A 16,852-nucleotide genomic window follows, 5' to 3' on the forward strand; every position below is an offset into this window, starting at 1 on the left:
CATGAAGAGAGAAGGAGGAAAGGTGGAAGCTTGGGATGCTGCCCCTTTGTTCCAGTTTTCAACAGGAATAATGCATTGGTCTATTTAGTAAAGTCAGCTTTTTTAAGATATCATACAGTTTGTCAGGGCTTCACTGCATTTGAAATTTCTGGTTGGAATTTCATCAAAAATGGGGTGATTTTGAAAAAATACATATTTACACAGTACATCAATCAGTGTCAATTAAGAAAAAATGGGCAATCCAAGTCTTCACCACTATCACCAGCTCCCTGCAGGATAATTTATTCTCTCTTTCACCTTTCCAATATCTTTGTGCTAAATTATCTGGATAGTTTAGTGCTAATTTTGCTATTGTACGATCATTGAATACATGCTCTTTCCTTACAGATATATAAACATCATGTTGAGGCTTCGAGTTTCAAGAATGGTCAAAACATGCTTCAATATATTTGAAGCCAATTTGGCTGCCCCTAGCTCTTTCCCCAGTCGCAAGTACTGGATGCAATAAGTAAATCTAAAACCAGACTTTTCCTCAGTACACTGAAATTTTCTTGTTTTTCTGCTCTTCAGTCAAATAAATGTGTAGTGTTTCTTAGACATCTAAAGGACAGATGAAAGCTTGCATCCTAATTTAAAGGCCATATTTAATATTAAAATCCACAGTTTCAAGGAAAACAGCACATGGCTCCTGTGTTTAGAGCTCATGTTTTAAAAATATGAGGATTTGTAACATGGATTTGTGGTTGAGGTTACAAAAATAAGAGGCTCAACATTCTGTATCTTGATTTGGGACTGTAAGAAACATTAGCATCTAGGAATTCAGTAGCTAAACTCTTCCTTTCCCAGCACCATTTGATTCACATACATACAAATTGAAAACAAGTTTTAAAGAAGACTTAAATTTTGCCATTTAAAAGAAACTGATCAACTCATTTTAATCCTGTATCTTTCCATCTTGAAACACTTGTTTCTGCAGGAACTATACAGTGGCTGGCAGAAATTAGAACTCCCTAGGAAAACAACTTTTGGTTAACATCATTGCCAACTTCATTTCATCTATCACAGAGTTAAAAAGAACTGCTGAACTACTCATTTTAAACCCAAGGTAACCAATTAGTATTACCATTCTTTGGTACCACAAATCCATTTCCTATAACTGCTGCTGCAGTTAACTCTACAGTTTTAAATGCAAAGACACAAATCGATTTGCATGTGATAACAGTGGCAATAAACTTTCCTCAGTAAATGTAATTTTTCCCATCTGCTAACAGAGTGGATGTTTAGGATCTATTATTCCCAGAAGGGGACTTACCCAGTTGGACATCTATAACACTTGGCTGGTTCTCCATGGGGAACAGTGGCTTAGGAGGTTTGTCTGTGAGTAGAGCTGGAAAAGAAAATAAGAGAATGTAATGGGAAAATTGAGATAAATTACAGAATAAGAAAAATTGTATCATGTAAAATATTTCATGTTTGTGGACTTGATGGTGGGTAAACATTCATTATCCATCTTTGGTGGCTAGGCTATCAATACAGTATCAATTTCCCAGCATGTTTAGGGTCCCAATGATTCACTGCAAATTGGTCACTTCAACAGTTACACTTTTCACGGAGAGCAAACAAGTGGACTCCCTACGAGGGGCTTTTTCCAGAGGGAAATGATAAGCATTCAAATATTTTACGTACCACATAGCAGACTACACATTAAATGTCCTCTTCCCCTTCCTTTGAAGGGTCACATCCTTAAGGAGAGTTAAGGGAAGAGAGCATTTCTTGGGGGAAATGTTCAGGGAGCTTTGGAAGTATTTTGGCCTGTCACACATCCATTCTAATCTGCTCAGCCCCAGGTCTTTTGCACTAAATCCAGTCTCTCTGCAACTCAGCCTGGCCTGCCATCTGGAAACAAGTGGGAAGTGGTGTGGTTGGCACAGGGAAATGGCAGCATCTTGTCGCCGGGGTTTTAACTGTCCAAGAGTTGGCAGCCAGAAGTCAAAAGAGATGAGGTTAGAGATTCCAAATTACGTTTTCAAGCAGATCATCCATGAGCCTGATCACTGGCGGGAAAATAAATTCTTCTCCATGCTTCGAGCTCCCAGGCTGCCCAGCCGACTGGGCAAATTCCTGGGGTGTCAAATCTATGGCAGAAGTGATTTGGGGATTGGTGGCATCATCGGGGGTAAGGTTAAAGGCAGGCTAGAGGTAGTGTTGCTCTCCCACTTTTTCCAGCAGTGCAGCAACTTTTACTGAGTTTCTATGTCTTGGGCACGCTGGAAACTAATTGGAGAAGCCTCGTTGGGAGAGATGGGATTTTAGGATGATACTGCGGCACTGAACATGGGGACTGCTGTGGTCTATTGGATTTGGGCTGAGAGGGAGTTTCATGCTGGGAGAATAGCATGGAGAAGGGATAAAGGCTGGGGAGGCAAGATCAAGATATGGTTAGAAGGTTAGTTTGAGAGCAGTGAAGAGACAGCGAGCTGGGAAATAGTGGGTGAAAAAGAGAAAATATGGAAAATGGAGCTCATACCTTAGAGGCCTTGAAGCCAAATGTTGGGAATTTTTGCTTGATGACGAGGAATACTGAAAGCCCGGGGAGAGTTTAGAGGACAGAAAAGCTGGGTGCAAAGGAACGCTCCAAGAAGATGTTCTATGAAGCAGTGTGCAGTATAGATCAGAATGGGAAGAGGCTGGAGGCAGGAAGACCACTGAGGAGGCTGATGCAACTGTCTAGTCATGACAGGGCTAGTGCTTGGAGCAGGGTGGTAGCTGGGAAGAGAGGAAGGGGTGGATCCAGGGGATATTATTGGGAAGAATTTGCAGGATTTGGCAGTATATTGAATGTTAGTACTGAAGAACAGCAAGGGGTACAGGATGGCACTGAGGTTACAGGCTTCTGGGGCAATGTTGATGGTGTTGTTATGCAGAAAGAAGAAAAACTTAGGTGGTCCCTCAGACAGACACTGGATATTTGGCAAATAGCAGTTCCGGGTCCACTCTATCTATCCATCATGATTTCAGAGTTTTCAATCATTTTTAACTTCCTCAGGCTCACATGGATAAGAGTCAAGTTGGGAAAAATACTGTGGGAAGCAACTCTGAAATGTACCTGTTATGACAGTCATAAATGCCAAGAATATAAGACAGGCTAGTGATAATGTCAGTGTTACACTTATGATATAACCTAGGGTAGAAATACTAGAAAGCTAGCAAGTGTGTGCCTGTCTCTCTCCATCTTTCTGTCCGTGTTTCTTTCTCAATATCATCAGCAGGCCTGACTTACAAACAGGAGGCAATGATAGAAACAATGAAGTTTGGAGAAATGTGAATTTTTTTCATTTCAGAGTGGTATGATTGATTTAAAATCACTTCTTATTCTCACTTTTAGCTTGACACTAGTGTTAGCAACAGTTTACATGAAAATTTATCACTGAAAGCTAAAAAAGAAAATAGTAAGTCAACAGCACATATTCATTACTTGTATTATGAAGTCCAGTATAGCAATCCCCCATTATGACACTCTTCTCTTAACATTCTTTGGCATTTCAACTATTGTAATGCCAGTATCACTTACAGCACTCCCTTTCTCCCAAGTAAAGATAACTGTGTTTTCCTTGCCTTAAGTGTTTCTCTTCCCTTCTTCGTGAAAAATTTTGACTTACTTGAATAGAATGATTAAAGTCCATTTTAATTTAGCATAAAAAATGGCAGATCTGTTGGTACAAACATCTCTAGCCTATTGGTTTAAGATGTCTCTAGTTGAATAGACTCAGCTAATTCTTAGAGGATAATTTATGTATTTATGTATCTGCATAAAAATATAATTCAAATTTTTTCATTATTGGTTCATATTTACCACACTACTCAATCATGTAACTAAATTGTGTTTTTAATCACTGTTTTTTACAGTATTTACATTATTGTAAGCTCATACTCTAGACTGTAAGCTCATTGCGGGCAGGGATTGTCACTGTTTATTGTTGTACTGTACTTTCCCAAGTGCTTAGTACAGTGCTCTGCACACAGTAAGCACTTAATATTATTGAATGAATGCTCTACACATAATAAGAACTGAATAAATACTACTGATTGATTATTTTGGTTGTTTTTTCGTTAATTTTGAAAATGCAGTAATGCACCTTGCATTATTTCCTATGGGGAACTATCCTGTTAGAGCTGTTTGGCTTATCACTCTATTTTCATGGAACTATTAAGAGTGCTAATCAGAGTACAGCAGTAAGTCTACTTTGTACCCATATATTAAGCATTCATTTGTTAAATTTCATGGCAGAACTCCCATCACAAAGTATTTCTTAAAATGAAAACTGAACTCAGTCGGGACCATTTTCAGACAGAATGGTTCTTGTCCTTTACTCCCTCTATAAAACTGGTTGGAAAACTATTACACACAACTTTTCCTTCATTTTAAGTTTAAAGACCACTGGGCTTTGTGGGAAATTAGCTGATTTATTCCTCTTGTTCTGGGCTGGCTGCCTGTTTTTCCAACTCCAGCTCATATGACATGGACAAGCACTGTAATGCCCCTAATTTAACCATAACACCTTCATTACTTCTGTTAGCAAGGCTATTTCAGTCAGTGCTTGTTGACCTGTAAGCCATGTTTAACAGATTTGGCCTCAAGCCTCATTAAGTAAAATATTCAAGTCGTTTTTCCCAAACATAGTCCCTCTTCCTGGGACCAAGAAAGTTCTGTGGCATTGCAAGCAGGAGAGAAAAAATTTCACCGATTTTTGGTGAGTTTTTTTTTTTATTGGTTTTCCTTCTATATACTCAGGCATCCTGAAAAGGTCAGCTGAAAAGTAGTTAAATAAAGCTGCAGCTGAAGAGACTTTGCAACATTTGAAACTGCCGGGAGCCTAAGTAAACTCATTAGCTTCTTAGAGCAAGGCCATTACTGAGTGCTTTCTCAGACACGTATTTGTGCCCTAGGGGAATGCTTCCACCTCTCACCAAGATGTTCATCTTTGCCTTCTCATCAACCACAAAGCGGGAAAGCTGTCTCTCCTAGAACTACTAAATACAAAGATAAGGAACATTGTCCTGCAGCTGTTAAAGACCTGGTGGAACAAAAGGTGCTGCAGCCCAGAAATCCCCAAGCATTTCAATGATATAACACCAAGAAAATGTACATTTCTAATCGATACTCCTTCACGATTCTGGGAAAGAGGAGAGATTTTCAACTTCCTTGCATAATGCTTATAGACGCCTAATACATTGTACAGTGTCCTACATAAAATAAGTACTTAATAAATTAGTACTGCACAAGAAAATTGGAATGTGGGAGAAGTTAAGTTCCCTGCAAAGATCAAGAAGGGGTCCCCTAAGAATTCACATAAGAATCTTCAAACGCAACCAAAATGATAAACAGTGCAGAGCTCAGAAAAAACATTTAAACCAGATTCCAAGTTTGCTTCTCTTAGGGGTTAATGCTATCGACGTGGGTAATTTTTTCAGCCTTCATTTTCTCTGGCAGGAATAGTTATCTTGCTGATCTCCTTCTACCACACAACCTTGCACACTTTGTTCTATTCACTGTACCATAATCTCATGTCTCATCGCTAACCCTTTGCTCACATCTTCCCTCTGTCCTGAAACTTCTTTCCCCTTCATATCCAGTAGCAACCACTCTCCCCACCTTAAAGGCCATATTAAGATCCCATTTTTTCCAAGTGGACTTCCTCCTTATTTCCCATATTCACTCTCCCTTATGTGCCACCTATGAAATTCAATTTGTACCCTTTAAGCACCTGATATTCACCCCAGCCCCACAGCATTTACATGCCTATCCCTATACTCTTCAATTACCCCTAGCTTTAGTTTATTTTAATGTCTGCCTGCCCCGCTAGGCAGAAAGCTCCCTGTGGGCAGGGATCCTATCCAACTCTTTTGTTTTGTACTCGCCCAATCTACTGATTAATCAATCACATTCACTGAGCATTAACTGTGTGCAGAACACTGTACTAAACACTTCGGAGGGTACAACAGAGTTAGTAGACAAGTTCCTGCACAGAAGGACCTTACAGTCTAGAGGGAAAAACATATATGTCACCACTCCTCAAAAAACTGCAGTGGTTGCCCATCCATGTAGGCATCAAACAAGAACTCATCACCACTTAAAACACTCCACCACCTTGCCACCTCTTACCTCACCTCACCTCTCTCCTCTACACCCAGCCTGCACACTTCACTCCCCTGGTGCTAACCTTCTCACTGTGCCTAGAACTGGTCTATCTCACCACCAACCCCTCACCCACGTCTTGCCTCTGGCCTGGAACACTCTCCTTCTCAAATCTGACAGACAATTACTTTCCCTGCTTTCAAAGACTACTGAAGGCATGACTCCTCCAGGAAGCCTTCCCCGGTTACGCCCCCGCTTTCCTCTTCTCCCACTCCCTTCTGCATTGCCCTCACTTGCTCCCTTTATTCTTCCCTCCTCCTAGCCCCCCAGTACTTATGTACATATTTGTAATTAATCTCTATCAATCGATCTACCTACCTATCAATGCATGTCTCCCCTGTTCTAGCCTGTAAGCCCATTATGGGCAGGAAATGTGTCTGTTTACTGTTATATTGTACTCTTCCAAGCATTCAGTAAAGTGCTCTGCACACAATAAGCATGAACATCAATATAAATAAATTATTATAAACACATAAGTGCTGTGGGGCTGAGTGGGGTGAAGATCAAGTGTTTAAAGGGAAAAGATCAAAGTGCATATGATAGTGCTCAGCACTCGGTAATCACTCAATAAATGCCACTGCTGGATTGATTGGAAGCTTCTTCTTAGGGCAAGGATGCCTCCTTGAACTAACTCTGTAAAACCTTTTATCTTGAATCATGATTTGTACATCTTGTTAATACACACCAAAATATGATCCAATTCTGTCATTTCTAAGTTGTGTCAATCCAGGTGGCTCTCAAATTAGAACAAAATGGCCTATTAATGCAGTGAATATGCCTGTCAACCCTGTTGGATTGTACTCTCCCAAGTGATGAGTACAATGCCCTGCACGTAGTAAACACTTAACAAATATCATTGTGATGATGATATAGACATATAAAAGGACAACACTCTTGACTCAATAAAAGAAAAAAACCCTGAAAAATCCAATGGCAATTTCTTCTTTCCTTCTTTCCTCTTTGGAGGAAGCAAACGGGGCATTGGGAGATGCGGGAGAGAAGGTTGTACAGAGCCCATATTTCTCTTCACTTCCATCTTTTCTGTGATGGAGATTCTTGTTTTGCCATTTTTACTGGTGGCTACAGTGGGATATAATCATTTTTAATCTTGAATTGTTTCTTAATATTTTAATATTTGTTAAGCACTTAATATATGTGCCAAAAACTTCACTAGGCATTAGGGTAGATACAAGATAATCAGGTGAGAAACAGTCTCTGTGCCACAAAGAGCTCATTTTCTCCAGGGCACCCGCTGCAGTGAAACACTGGTACAATCTTTGAGAGGGGGCCATAATTTAAATCTTTGTTGATTTTCCTACTCTATGTTCATGGAGAATAAGGGGAAAAAACAATTGGGATTTAGCACTAAGCTTTATGACAGCAACTAAAATGTTAAGTATGAATTTTCAATTGAAACTGATTGTTCTAAAATTAATTCAATAATATGGGTACATATCTATATCAGGCACAGTACATCCAAGACAATGTTTTTTAGCATGTGATCACAAACTAGATTACAAACTGTATTTCAGCTCTTCCTTCTGTAACAAAGAAAACTCATTCCCTCACAAGCAGCACGTAGAACATGCAATTCCTGTATTCAATTTCTCTACCCAGGTCATAATTCACTATCCACATTTTTATTCTAGAATTCCTATGTTTTCTGTTATCTAATCATGGAATAGAGACTAGAGCTACTTTAAATAATGTAAAAAACTTAAACCACATGCATTTCAACACTATAGACTGTTTTCAGAATTCACAATCCCTATAATGAAACACCATTTACTACTTGTTTCCAAATATTTTATCAATAGTATCACCCCGTTACCCTTATATTCTTTGGACCCCCCAAATTGCCTATTTTTGTACATAACTCCAAGGGGTGCACTGATTAGGCTTCTACTTGCTTAATGCCAAAGAACATCATATTCCCTTTGGTATCCTTAGGGCAATGTCACTCATAGTGAGTCCATGAATATCATGTAAGAGTAGTTAGAAACCTGCATTTTCCAAGAAGTTACAACACAAAACATAAACTCTAATTGCAGGCAGAAATTACCCATAACCATTTTTGAAACAGACTTTTGCTGCTGATCTACACTGGTTAAAGAATAGCACTTTTCTGGAAACATTTGGGCCTATAGAAATTCTAAACGTTTTAATGAGCTGTGGGATCAATATTAGACAAGCTATTTTTATCCAGTCTGAGCAAATCCCCTTGCTTCTGGCAAATTCCACACCACTGGCACTCCCTAGGGCAAGGATGGGAGTCAAGTGGGATTCAGATATATTAAAATATGTTCCAAAGTCAGAGGCATCTGCCTCTGTAATTTCCTTCTTTTGCAATCCAATGGACATGCCTGGTGGGCATGGCATGGCCGGGCAGCCAAGAAGCTTCCAGAGGTGCCCTTTCCTCCAGGTGCTGTATTTACTTTCAATAATGTTTGATTTCAAGTAATGCATGAACTTTCGTAAAGCAAAGAATAAAGTCATGAGCAATTTCTTTTCAATGCTATTTGACACAGGGCTCTTCTCTGGAGAAAAGAATGTTTATTCAGCACAACTCTTTCCTGATAAAAAAGCTACTTTTGCAAACTTGAAAAAAAAAAACCAACCTTAGGGAAAGAGAATACTTAAATACAAGTTAGTATGGGTTGGGTTTTTTGTCCCCCTGCTTTGGTAGACAGGAAATTTTGGCTCTCTTTCTTTTTCTTTCTCTCTCTGTTTCTCTCACATGGGGAACTTAGAGGGAATTTCTCTGGAACAGATAAATATGCTCTGCTCTTGACTAGAATTCAGAGTTAGAAGAGTTACCATTCTCATTAGAGGATTTGAGCCGAATACCAGTGTGAGTAGTTGGAGCTCACAGGTCTGATCATAATATACAGAGAAAAATGGCAACATAGGATTGCCCTCTGTTTTTGAAGTTGATATCACTGTCTAGCTGAGCTTTTATGCTTTGAAAGTGCAGGTGAAATAACTAATTCTCAACCTGCACTCCCTTCCTCTAAAAATGGTTTCTGGCAGTGCTAAGGCACTTGCCTTATTCTAAGCCCATCTCATTTAAAGACTGCCTCTTCATTTCCCAAACTGCTTGTAATCAATTATAATTTATTGTTCTTAAGATTTTGATATTTTATAAGGAACAGAGAACAGGTCTAATCTGTTCACCTTGATATTACCCAAGTTTAGTACCGTGCTTCACACATAATAGGCTCTTAATAAACATCTTCAGTATTACTATCATTAGATATGAACTGAGGGAATAGAGACCAAAGAAAGCCATCAGAGGAACAGACTGCACTAGACTGATTCTCTTCCACATGTAGAGAAGCAGCATAGCTCAATGGAAGGAGCCCAAGCTTGGGAGTCAGAGGTCATGGGTTCTAATCCCAGCTCTGCCACTTGTCAGCTGTGTGATCTTGGGCAAGTCACTTAACTTCTCTGTGCCTCAGTTACTTCATCTGTAAAATGGGGATTAAGACTGTGAGCCCCACGTGGGACAACCTAATTACCTTGTATCTCCCCCAGCACTTAGAAAAGTGCTTGGCACATAGAAAGTGCTTAACAAATACCATTATTATTATTATTATTATTATTTAAATGATATGGCTTTAAGGTGCATCTTTACTCATAATGAACCTTCTGAGGTTTCTCATTCTGACCTTGTTTTAAGATTAGATCTGCCATGTCATGTTTCAGGCTTAGTTATCAGGGAATGGTGCCAAGTTAACTGACTCAAAGGAGATTCTGGCAAAGCTTTATTAGGACGAACAATAAGCCAAGTGGGAAAGTGGAAATACTGAAGTGGAAATATTGTTTCTGAGCAAGATAATAATAATAATGATGGCATTTATTAAGCGCTTACTATGTGCAAAGCAGTTCTAAGCTCTTGGGAGGTTACAAGGAACTCAGGTTGTCCCTTGGGCTCACAGTCTTAATCCCCATTTTACAGATGAGGTAACTGAGGCACAGAGAAGTTAAGTGACTTGCCCAAAGTCACAAAGCTGACAATTGGCGGAGCCGGAATTTGAACCCATGACCTCTGACTCCAAAGCCCATGCTCTTTCCATTGAGCAAAGGACGTCATTGGGGGTGGGGGGTGGGTAGTGGGGGGAGAGACTCTGATCCCAGAAAAAGAGGTGAGATGGGGGGAAGAAGATTTGGAGAAAGAGCATCTAAAGAATCAATCAGGCAATAATAGTATTGGTTGAGCATCTGATTTCATTAATTCATTCAATCATATTTATTGAGCACTTACTGTGTGCAGAGCACTGTACTAAGTACTTGGAAAGGACAATTCAGGAACAAATCGAGATAATCCCTGCCCACAAACAGCTCACAGTCTAGAATTGATTTCTGATTGAGAGTGTGACTGGACTTAGTAGACACAATCCCCAACCTCAAGTATCTTAAAAAGTAGTGGGGGAACACACACTGAAATAAATGCAGACAGGAAGAATATAGTATATATATATACTAATTTATATACATATAAATTATAAATTGTATACACAATGTATACATACAAATTAGTAATAAAGTAATAGGGTGTAAAAGATACACACATAAACACTACCAGGAGTTGTGAGTACTTAAGTATTCAGGTACTGCACATCTGTTGAAGTGGCTGGGGGTGGGGTGGGGGTCGTACTTTGAGTTTAGAATTAAGTCATGGAAGACCTCCTAGAAAGGATGTGATTTCAGAAGGGCTTTGAAAATGGGAAAAGCTGTGATCTGTGGATAAGTAAGAAGGAGAGAGCTGACTGAGTGCCTTGAGTGCATGAAGGACATGGTGCTTAGTACAGTGCCTGGCATATAGTAAGTGCTCAACACAAACTGTAAAAAAAAATCGAACAAACAAAAAAACCCAAAACTCCAGAATCCAAACTTTTATCATCTTTTGACTCCTTTCCACATACTTAACTTGACAGTTTTCACAGGATAAAAATCATTTATTATTTGCCCTCCAATCTACATTTCCTATGCCCTTGCACCTTTAAGCACTTTAATACTCACTCTGCCCCAAACTCCACAGCATTTACGTACATATCATTGTATCCTGCCATCTCCTCTTTCCATAATTTATTCTAATGCCTGTCTCCCCCTCTCGACTGTAAGATCCTTGCCAGAAGAGTTCATTTCTACCAACTCCATTGTACTGTGCTTTCCCAAGCATTTAGGAATTGTTGGAAAAAGTATTGTCTAGTGGAAAGGGTAAGGGCCTTGGAGTCAGAGGACCTGGGTTCTAATCCTTGCCCTGCCAACTGCTTGCTCTGTCAACTTGGGCTAATCACTTGACTTCTCTGTGCCTCAGTTTCTTCAACTGTAAAATGCGGATTCATACTTGTTCTTTCTCCTACTTAGTATGTGAGCCCCATGCGGAATAGAGACTGTGTCCGACCTAACTGACCTGTATCAACCTTAGCTCCTAGAACAGTGTTTGACCCACAGAAAGCACTTAACAAAGGCCATAAAAAACCCCAAATAATTATTTGCCAATGTTTGATCAAAGACATCTTGGAGATAAAAAGCAATTAATATCTTTAAGCTAAATTAGTATTCATAGGGCTTTGTGCCTAGTTATAGTAAACATAAGCATATGATAGACAAGCGCTTAGTACAGGGCTTTGAACACAATAAGCACTCTATAAGTACCACTGATTGACTGACACATTATGAAGTTGATTCTGGAATGATGTCTACCAATCAATCATATTTATTAGCCCTTACTATGTGCAGAGCATTGTACTAAGTGCTTGGGAGAATATAATACAATTGAATTAGCAAACACCTTCCTCACCCATAACAAGTTTACAGTTTAGAGGGGGAGACAGAAATTAATAAATAAATAACCCTGCTGCCCCTACCATCCCCAGAAATAGCAAAAATATCATGGGATTTTGGCCTATTAGGGACTACTCAGATTTTGTTCCAGGATTACTAATTGAATTTATTAAAATAAGTAGACGAACTACAATGCTGAAATGGATAATCAAAGCAACCCAGTTCAGCAACCCAATAGGCTAGATGAACTTGCTGGCCAACTATGTACACCATGCAGAAGAATGCAAACTACTTTGTCTCTGTTGGCCTGTGCAATTTATTCAATCATATTTATTGAATGCTTGCTGTGTGCAAAGCACCGTACTAAGCACTCGAATGAGAAGTGTACCTTATTTCCATCTTGAGAAGACCTGAAGCTTTCCCATAAATTATTATTTATATTGATGCCTGTTTACTTGTTTTGATGTTTGTCTTTCCCCTTCTAGATTGTAAACCCGGTATGGACAAGGATTGTCTCTATTGCTGAACTATTTTCCAAGCACTTAGTACAGTGCTTTACACGCAGTAAGCGATCAATAAATATGATTGATTGAGTGAATACATTAGTATCTGGCCCTCCCCCTGCCACCCTCCAATGATATTTAAGCAAGAAGTGGCCTACTGTTGGATAATAGATTTGGGTGTCTGGATGGCATCTTTTGAATAATAAATGGAAGGCTAATGCTTTGATATGAAATTGACTCATGCCAGAGTTAATCTTGTCTTTTCTGCCAATTCAAATGAACATGCTTCCAGACACAGTTCAATTTACTCTGGCATCCGAACCCTCCCCTGATGTCATTCATAGATGAAAACAGAACTCTTTCTGCAGAATGCTACAGCAAAGATGGAGGCAGAGCCTCACTCCTGCACCTGATTCATGCCAGATCGATTCTGTGCCATCTTATATTTTGATGGGAAATCCTACTTGCTCATAAAACATCCTCAGACTGTGAGAAACCAACTCAGTCCTAGGAGAATGGTCAAACTTTTATATAGCTATTTCAGTGGACAGTTCTGTGGTTAGCTGAGGTACAAATGAGATGGAAACATTGCTATCAATAATGATACTTTATGCCACTGAGCTTCCACAGCACGAGTGTCAACCTGACAAAGTAGCTAATCCTCAACCTAAAATATAGGCTTTACAAACTCTCTCTCAATGTTTATTTTTCATAATTACTTCAACATGCACCTGGCAGCCAAAGCTCATTATCTGTGCAACAAAGGACACAGAAAATGATGAAATCCACAGCAGAAATGGAGAGGGATTATTACTGTGGAAACACATCAGTGAAGATAACTGTGTTTAAACAGCATTGCAATTACACTCTTTCTGAGGTCCTATTTCCTTCCTCAAGTCTTATCTATCTGAATCCAATATGTTCCAATGGGACATATCACTGTAGTTCTTAGGAGAACAGCAATAGGCAAGTCTAGAACAACAAGGCTATGTCTTTGACAGAGGAATCTCATTTTCCTCTGTAAGCTTGGAAAGTATTTGCAATCTTCATTTGTAAAATAACTTGTGGGAAATACATGACCAGTCACGTGTGTTCATAGAATGCATGAGTGTGAAATAATAATAATAATTATTATTATAATGACGGCATTTGTTAAGCACTTACTATGTGCAAAGCACTGTTCTAAGCGCTGGGGAGGATACAAGGTGATCAGGTTGTCCCACGTGGGGCTCAAAGTCTTAATCCCCATTTTACAGATGACATAACTGAGGCACAGAGAAGTTCAGTGACTTGCCCAAGATCACACAGCTGACAATTGGCAGAGCAGGGATTTGAACCCATGACCTCTGACTTCCAAGCCTGGGCTCTTTCCATTGAGCCACGCAATGTGGCCTAGTGGACAGAACACGGGTCTGGGAGTCAGAAGGACCTGGGTTCCAATTCTGGTTCTACCACTTGTCTGCCGTGTGACCTTGGGCAAACCACCTAACTTCTTTGTGCCTCAGCTGCCTCATCAGTAAACTGAGGACTGTGTCCAACCCAATTTGCCTGTACTTCCCCACCATTAGTACAGTGTCTGGCACTTAGTAAGTGCTTAACAAATATTATTATGGGGAACATTCAATCAATTAATCAATCAATCATATTTATTGAGCACTTACTGTGTGCAGAGCACTGTACTAAGCGCTTGGGAAGTACAAGTTGGCAACATACAGAGACAGTCCCTACCCAACAGTGGGCTCACAGTCTAGAAGGGGGAGACAGAGAACAAAACCAAACATACTAACAAAATAAAATAAATAGAATCGATATGTACAAGTAAAATAAATAGAGTAAGAAATATGTACAAACATATATACATATATACAGGTGCTGTGGGGAAGGGAAGGAGGTAAGATAGGGGGATGGAGAGGGGGAACATTCTTGATTTTCCTAACAGAATTCTAATCAAAATATGGACAGAAAAAGCAGACATGAGCATTCTCTGCTCATTCTACTCCTACTACTCTGACCATTCCTTCTCTGAGTCCTTTGCTGGTTTTTCTTCCTCTTACTTCATTTACTTTTAATTGTGGGCATTCTATATGGCTCTGATTCTGGGTCTTCTACTCTTTCCATTGTTTCAAACAGCTCATCTATCTAGAGGCAGTCTTTGTACTTAAGACACATTAGGGTCCTGTAACCACTTTTCAGGATTGACTATCACAGTAACAGTAATGTCATTAAGCACCTATTTATAATCAATATTCATTAAGTACCTATGGTGTGTAAAGTACCTTACTAAGTTCTGGGAAAAAAGATATGGGTGAGAATTAGACACAGTCCCTGGCCTCAAAGGGACTGGCAATCTAAGATTCAAGTGGGGAGGAGAATCAGTGACAGATTAAAGAAAGATACATTTTCAACTTGTTTACTTGAAGGCAATTATGAATAGTAGAGTTACACTTAGGCAATCCTTTGTCTGGGTCACCTTTGTTGACCCAAGATACATCAGACAATTTTTCAATATGAAAAATAACGTCTTCAGAGCCACAAACATACCAAACATTCACCCAGAGTTTGGACTATGGACAGAAGTTTATATGACAGAAGCTTTGGTGAGGGGGCACGGACAGAGTAACAGAACTCACCTCAGCCTCTCTCCTCAACTCCACACACCCCTCTCTCTCTGTCTCTCTCTTTTATTTTTTATTTTATGGTATTTGTTAAGCACTTACTAGGTACCAGGCACTGTTCTAAACACTGAGGTAGATAATCGCTAATCAGGTTGTACACAGTCCCTTTCCCACAGAGGGCTACCAGTCTTAATCCCCTATTACAGATGTGGCTCAGAGAAGTGAAGTGACTTGCCCAAGGTCACATAGCAGGCATGTGGTGGAGCTGAGATTAGAACCCAGGTACTTCTGACTCCAGGCCCATGCTCTAACCACCCGGGCATGCCGCTTCTCTCTGTTGGACAGTTGCTGAAGAGGAAACAATCCCTTATAGTGGCCCTTTTAGTGGGCGATTATAATCATCGTTGATTATTGAGTGATATCAAGTGCCTTACAATCCAATAAGGAGACGGACAAATCCAAAACCGATCACAGGAATCATACGAAAATTCCATAGCAATTTCACCAATGCCACCATCAACAGTAAGTGACTAAACAAGGATGACACGCAATGAAGCCCTCAGATTCAGTCAGGTTATGAGCACTGAAGCACTGCTCATCATACCACACTTCTACCAGGCAGGCAGGGCACAAGAGAAAAATGCATAACAGTGTGCTGTTCTGTGGAATGCTGCAATGGAGCAACTGTAAATGGTCAGAAGCAACGTACTAAAGACCCAAAGCAGCAAAAGCTCAAATGATGGGCCACAGCAAAAGACCAGTAGGTGACAGCAGCCAAGACAAGTCTGCCTCACATGCTGCAATTACACACAGGAGATCTTCCCTGGCACTGTGCAGAAAGGGGAAATCTTACACGGATGCATTGTGGATGGGACTGCCACCTTTGTTGGGTAGGGATTGTCTCTATCTGTTGCCGAATTGTACTTTCCAAGTGCTTACTACAGTGCTCTGCACACAGTAACAATAATAATAATAATAATGATGGCATTTGTTAAGCGCTTACTATGTGCAAAGCACTGTTCTGAGCGCTGGGGAGGATACAAGGTGATCAGGTTGTCCCACTTGGGGCTCACAATCTTCATCCCCATTTTACAGAGGAGGTAACTGAGGCACAGAGAAGTTAAGTGACTTGCCCAAAGTCACACAGCTGACAATTGGCAGAGCTGGGATTTGAACCCATGACCTCTGACTCCCAAGCCCGTGCTCATTCCACTGAGCCACGCTGCTTCTCAGTGCTCAGTAAATACGATTGAATAAATAAATCCACATTGGTCATAAATGCTGCAATCACACACATCGCCAATAAGATCTACTCCGAACCCAAAGGCAATTCTATAGCTATTCTTTCTGATTTCCCTTTCAGTAACAACAGATGCATTCTTAAGAAAGCTCATTATGAGAGAACTGTGGTTCCAGTGGCAAATAACAGAATGAGTTCCAACTCCCTCCACCAAACTCCTCCCTGTCCCCATTTATTCATATATTTATTAACTTTGTCATTCAACAGTCCCCATATCCACTTTTATGACACCAGGGTGCTGCTATTCAGATAATTGTAAGCAAAAATAATGTAAGACAATTTAAACTCCTTGAAAACACAGACAACATAAGGTGCACACAGTTATTGTGGGGTTCAGGTTGTAATCAAAAATCTCCCTCACTTTTCACTGATGCACATGGTGCCTAGAGCTATCACTTTCTTGAATGTTTTTAACTTTTCAATTAAAAAAAGAAAACTTTCCTCTAAA

General features: G+C 39.9%; 1 protein-coding gene across 1 annotated transcript in view; it reads right to left on the minus strand.

The window, feature by feature from the left end:
- IL1RAPL2 (interleukin 1 receptor accessory protein like 2) overlaps positions 1-16,852 on the minus strand; it is a 684,340-nt gene that overhangs the window by 156,625 nt on the left and 510,863 nt on the right. The window contains exon 6 of the mRNA XM_038748640.1: positions 1,313-1,387. Coding sequence (XP_038604568.1) covers positions 1,313-1,387 — 75 coding nt within the window. The remainder of the gene's footprint in view (positions 1-1,312; positions 1,388-16,852) is intronic.

The sequence above is a fragment of the Tachyglossus aculeatus genome, chromosome 6 (genome assembly GCF_015852505.1).
Source record: "Tachyglossus aculeatus isolate mTacAcu1 chromosome 6, mTacAcu1.pri, whole genome shotgun sequence".
NCBI classification, from domain to species: domain Eukaryota; kingdom Metazoa; phylum Chordata; class Mammalia; order Monotremata; family Tachyglossidae; genus Tachyglossus; species Tachyglossus aculeatus.